Below are 5724 nucleotides of genomic sequence, written 5' to 3' on the forward strand. Positions count from 1 at the left end.
CTAACATGATTTACATCAATTAATTTATAGTAACTATCTTGATTGAGTAAAAATCTGAAAAATTAGTTTGATCAATAATGAAACTTAAAGAATCATTTTGACCAGTTATTCGTTGTTGATATATTATATATTATTGTCATTTTATATAACATAACAATAATAATCCAATGTTGCTAATAATTAAGCACAAGAAGTATAAACTAAAGTATAAATTAAAATACATATATAATGAATCCAAAAGAACTTACTCTATTCTTATATATTTTTCACTGATTTGAGGCAAATGTGGCATATCTCCTTTCCTAAAATAACATTTGATAAAAATAAGTAACACAATTAGAGGATATAATAAAATTTTAAGATATAAAGTTATGTTTATTTTCTCACTGTTTTTCTGAAGCTTCTAAGCATATCCAAAATGAAGAATTATCCCTTAAAATGTTAACTTGATCAAAATCTTCCAAAGCTAAAGGTAAATATTCAGTTGATTCTCCAGAAATAATAATTGTTTCATGTTTTTGGTAAATTTCAGCGATGTTTTTGGTTTTTTTCTTGTGCTTCTTTTTCTTCTGTCTAGATTTTTCCACTTGAGAGCCATTGTTATTATCTTCTATTTGTAAAATTTCATCAGTATTGTATTCTTCCACATTATCAAGACAAATACTTTTACCCTTAACATTTTTGTTTTCCATGCAATGACTCTTTTCAGAAGGTAGCAAACTCTGTATCAATAAAAAAAGAAGATATAATCATATTCTAAATACTATATAATGATATTGAAGTTAGTAGAATTAAACAAGTAAAATAAGAAAAGAAAAACATTTAAAGTAGTCGTTCAATTATATTTTTTTAGATGATTATTGATGTGGTTAATGTAAAAATAGTTATTTTGTTGACATGATGTTATGCAATTAGTATAGATATGTTTTATACTAACAATGCATCAAAATTGAATTTATTTCAATTATAAGATCATTATAAATATCGTTTTTAATTATTTTTATTACTTACGATCAACATAACTGATATAAATATAGCACAGTAAATGATAAATAAAGAAATAATTTTCATATATGTATGCATGAACTTAAATAAAAAGACAAGGTTAAATTGTTTTGTTATCTTACCTCTTTGATATTTTCTACATGTTCTTTTGAAGTATCTAGCAAATCTTTTAATGCCACATCTTTTTCATTCTCAGGATCTTCAAACAAAATTATGCCAAGGTCACCTAATAACTCATTCTTCTCAGCATTGGCAACATCATCATCCGCCTTATTAACAACATTTTCTTTTCTTGGAGGAAATATTGTGTTTCTTATTGATTGCATACTTTCGTCATGCCTATAGGAACCCAAAATTGATATCAAATTAATTAAATTAGCATGCAAGAATCTAAAATAGAACATGCACCTATTTCAAATTAAAAGAATTAGTTATGTATGTATGTGCTTTAATAAAAGAACATATAATACATACTATTACGTTTTTATCATAGAGTGGTCAAATGGGCAATAATCATGTATATGTTTGTGTTTAAAAAAAAGAAAAAAAAACAAAGAGAACTTAATAGTGGTTTGAAATTTGATTATGAAACTAACCTCAATTTCTCGAGAGGTTTAGGTCCCAAATCTAGATCACACACTGGACAATGTTCTAATTCCTCTTCAATAATTTTGTGATGGATGCACTTCTTGCAAACTGAACAAGATTTATTGAAATAAGATTATTCCGTGTAATGAGAAATGATTGAATAAACTTTTCTATTAATGCATATTGAGCAATAAATAAATAAATAATAATACAAACTTTTATGGGTATCCAATTTGTGTTTTTATGTTCTTCATCTCATACTATATATAACAAACCTCTTTATCTGAAGTATAACTTTTTAATGACATATATTTTTACAGTAAATTTATGTTAGAAATTAAACGAATTTGACATATGTTGTTATCAATCAATAAAAGCCACACTAGTGAAAAAATTAGTGAAACTATTATATCAAATTCACAATTTCCCAAAATGAAAACATTTGTTGGCACTGATATGAGGTCTGCATTATGTGTGTATAATTGTTGAACATTTAGAAAAAAAATAATAAAAAATTTTATCATAGTTATTTCTTAACAAAATTTTATTTGATGAGGAAGAATTTTTGAAATGGTCAAATCTTAAATGGGTACATTCCCTATGAAAAAGTATGATAACTCTGTGTAGTTCTTCTTCAATATATACATCATAACTAAATTTTTTTCCTTTTTAAGCTATTTTTGAAAAATAATCATATTTGTGTATTTTTTTATTGAAAACAATCATAATCAGTTCTTGAGCATTATTTGTGAAAAATACTTTTTCAGAATATAGATAATATAATAATATTTGCAAATTAACTTGAGACTTTAGTAACAAATATTTTTCAATAAGGTAATCCTTAGATAAATAGTTAGAGGTGTAAACGAGTCAGGTTGAGCTGGGTTTATGGAGAATTGAAAACTAAACTGATGAAATTTTAATCCATTCAGTTCAGATTGGATTTGAGGTTTTTATTATCAGACTCGAATAAATTCAAACCGATTAAATTCGAGTTGAATTGGATCATGTGTTCAAGTACCCAATTATATATTAAACTTAACAAAAAGTGAAAAATATGAAAAAACTATAATAAAGAAAAACAAAAATAAAAAGTAAAAATATATAAATTAAGAAAAGTATCATTATTGTGAACGAAATATGCAATTAGAGAAAAAGGATTAGATTTGTCATATTTTAAATAAAAGATCTGAAAAACAACACAAACAAAATTAAGATTTCTCATACTTTAGACAGATTCTTTTTTAAAAATTTCAACAACCATCAACCATAAGAAACCTTAACCCAATGAAAGCAATTTGAAAACCTAAAAAATAATCCTAGTCACTACTGAAGCAAAGCAATGATGAAAATCAAGTAAATAAAGGGTATGAGAACTTTAGCATAGACAAAATAGTGGAAAAGACGAAAGTAGAAGACACATGATAAAAGTGGAGCTCACTAATCCTGAGATGGTGGTGATGAAAGGAGGATGTTGATGGACCAAACAAATAGATAAAGCACTATAATAAACAAACTAGACGAATAGAAAAAGAAAACGGACCATATGAATGAATAAATAGTGGTCAAAGATAAAAAAAAATGATAGACTCAGACTGATGAGTGAAGTTAGGGTGAGACATGAGTTGGGACTTGGGGTTGGCAAAGGTGAAGAATTTTCTAGAATTAAAATAGGGAGAAAAGAGAAAATGAACTTGTGTGGTTGAGAGGACGAAATTAAGATTATTTGTATTTTATTATTATAATAATAAATTAATTAAATATTCGAGTCAATTCAATTTTAGTAAAATTAATCAAATACTAAGTACTTTAAAAAAATTATCAAATAATAAATAACATAAAAATTTATTATAGAATACATATATTTTTCAATAGTTTTGTCATGCATGTAATTAAAGCAACTTTGCTCTTTTTAATTTCATACAATTCAAACAAAATATATTATTTTAAAACAATTCTGAACTAAAGTATCCAAACAAACAATACATGTAATAATTATAAAATTTGGATTCAAAAGAATATGTATGGATAGATTCAAACCAAAGTACTTACATAAATGAAGACATTCAACAATAGCAGTAGCATCCTCCAACAATTCATCACAAATCTTGCAAGTTAAAAATGGTAGAATTGTAGTCTTTTTCAATATAACAGTGTGGTTCGCCATTTCAATTACTGTAGATTAAAATCACACAAATTAAAATTCAGGGCATATATAAAAGAAAAATTTGTATCAATATTCAATTTATTAATTTCTTTTAAATTATAAATAAAATTTTTGAAAACGAATTGATAAAAATAACATGTAAAAACTACCAAAAAGGACAATTTGTGCTCAATCCAAAATATTGTAGCTATAAACAACCTAGCCATATAATAATCATAGAAAAATGATATTTAAATTTTAGAAAAAACCAAGAAAATAATATGCAAGCATTTGAACAAGAAATGGAATTGTAAGATGACATATATAGATGCCTAAATGGTTAATCAAATTGTAAAAGATGTTAATATTTAAAAACAATTGAAGACAGTCAAAATTAGTTAAAGAAATTGGTATAGATTTGGGAATAAATAATTAGTGGTCTAGGGTAAAACCTGAATTTTTCGATTGTGGTATAGCAAAACGAATTAAGTGAGAAAGAACACAAAAGCTAAGTTAAGAAAACTTCTCTCTCTTGAACCAAAATACATTCGCACATATGTCTCAATACATATAAATATGGAAAACACACTATTTATAACAATACAAAGTTGATCAGATACAATGCAAGGAAAGTCTTCCTAATAATAATTATATAATTAAATGAATTTAATAATAATAATATAAAGAAGAAGAGGACAAGAAGAAGATTAAATACCCTTTTTGGTTCTTGACTATTTGTTCGAAGGATAAAACGATCCTCTACAATTCAAAAAATTTTATCTGATTTTTAACCGTAATTAAAATAATTCGGAGTAAAGTATCGTTTTTATCCCAACGTTTGGGATAAGTCTTAAAATTATTCCTAACGTTTGAATCGTCCTATTTAAGTCCCTAACGTTTCAAAATTGACTCAATGTTGTTTTGCCATTAGAAATCTGTTAACGGAATTGACGATGGAACAAAATTGAGACGATTTTGAAACGTTAGGGACTTAAATAGGACGAACACGTTAGGGGACCAAAACGATACATAGAAATAAATTTTAATTTTATCCTTCAATAATATCATTTTTTATGGTACATAGTTATTCAATTATTTTTTAATCACATCTAAGTAAATTATACTTAATCACATTAATTTTATTCTAAATAAATTTATTTTTTTATAATTTTACTCCTAAAAATTTTTACTCATCATGAAATATTTGTAGAATGATTAGTACATAAACTTGTGGGAAAAAATGTTACATATACAATAAAGTAATGTGATTCTAGACATTTCATTATGAGTAAAAATCTTTAAGAGTAAAATTAAAAAAAATAAATTTATTTAGAATCAAAGTAATGTGATTAAGTGTAATTTACTTAAATGCGACTAAAAAATAATTGAATAACTATGTACAGTAAAAGATTGATATTAGTGAAGGATAAAATAAAAATTTATTTCTATGTATCGTTTTTGTCCCCAACGTTTTCGTCCTATTTAAGTCCCTAATGTTTCAAAATCGTCTCAATTTTGTCTCGTTATCAATTCCATTAACAGATTCCTAACGGCAGGACAACATTGAGTCAATTTTGAAACATTGGAGACTTAAATAGGACGATTCAAACGTTAGGGACAATTTTGAGACTTACCCCAAACATTAGGGATAAAAACGATACTTTACTCAAATAATTAGTCTAATTGGTTCCCATAAAGGGTGATTTTCTAATGTATCAAGGACCACTTAGATCAATTATTTACATGGTTGAGAACCAAGTAAAAATTTTTGAATTGTAAAAGATTGCTTTGGCTTTTGAATAAATAGTAAAAAATAATAAAGGACACTAATAATAATAATAATCTAGTACTTCTATTATTAATATTAATAAAGGATTTGGTAAAAAATGTTGAGATGTATTTGTATTTTTTAAAAGTACAAGTATTTCATTTTGTATGTAGTAACTAAAAACAGATTATGTACTTGTGTTTGCAACTTTTAAAAG

At 25.3% G+C, this 5724-nt stretch overlaps 1 protein-coding gene across 1 annotated transcript in view; it reads right to left on the bottom strand.

The window, feature by feature from the left end:
• The window catches only part of LOC110266913 (E3 ubiquitin protein ligase DRIP1-like), an 8819-nt gene continuing 3379 nt past the window's right edge, over positions 285–5724 (bottom strand). The window contains exons 3-5 of the mRNA XM_021111972.1: positions 1602–1701; positions 1128–1344; positions 285–722 (exon numbers count right to left, since the gene is read on the bottom strand). Coding sequence (XP_020967631.1) covers positions 384–722; positions 1128–1344; positions 1602–1701 — 656 coding nt within the window. The 3' untranslated portion in view covers positions 285–383. The remainder of the gene's footprint in view (positions 723–1127; positions 1345–1601; positions 1702–5724) is intronic.

This window comes from Arachis ipaensis, chromosome B09, assembly GCF_000816755.2.
Source record: "Arachis ipaensis cultivar K30076 chromosome B09, Araip1.1, whole genome shotgun sequence".
Classification (NCBI taxonomy): Eukaryota; Viridiplantae; Streptophyta; class Magnoliopsida; order Fabales; family Fabaceae; genus Arachis; species Arachis ipaensis.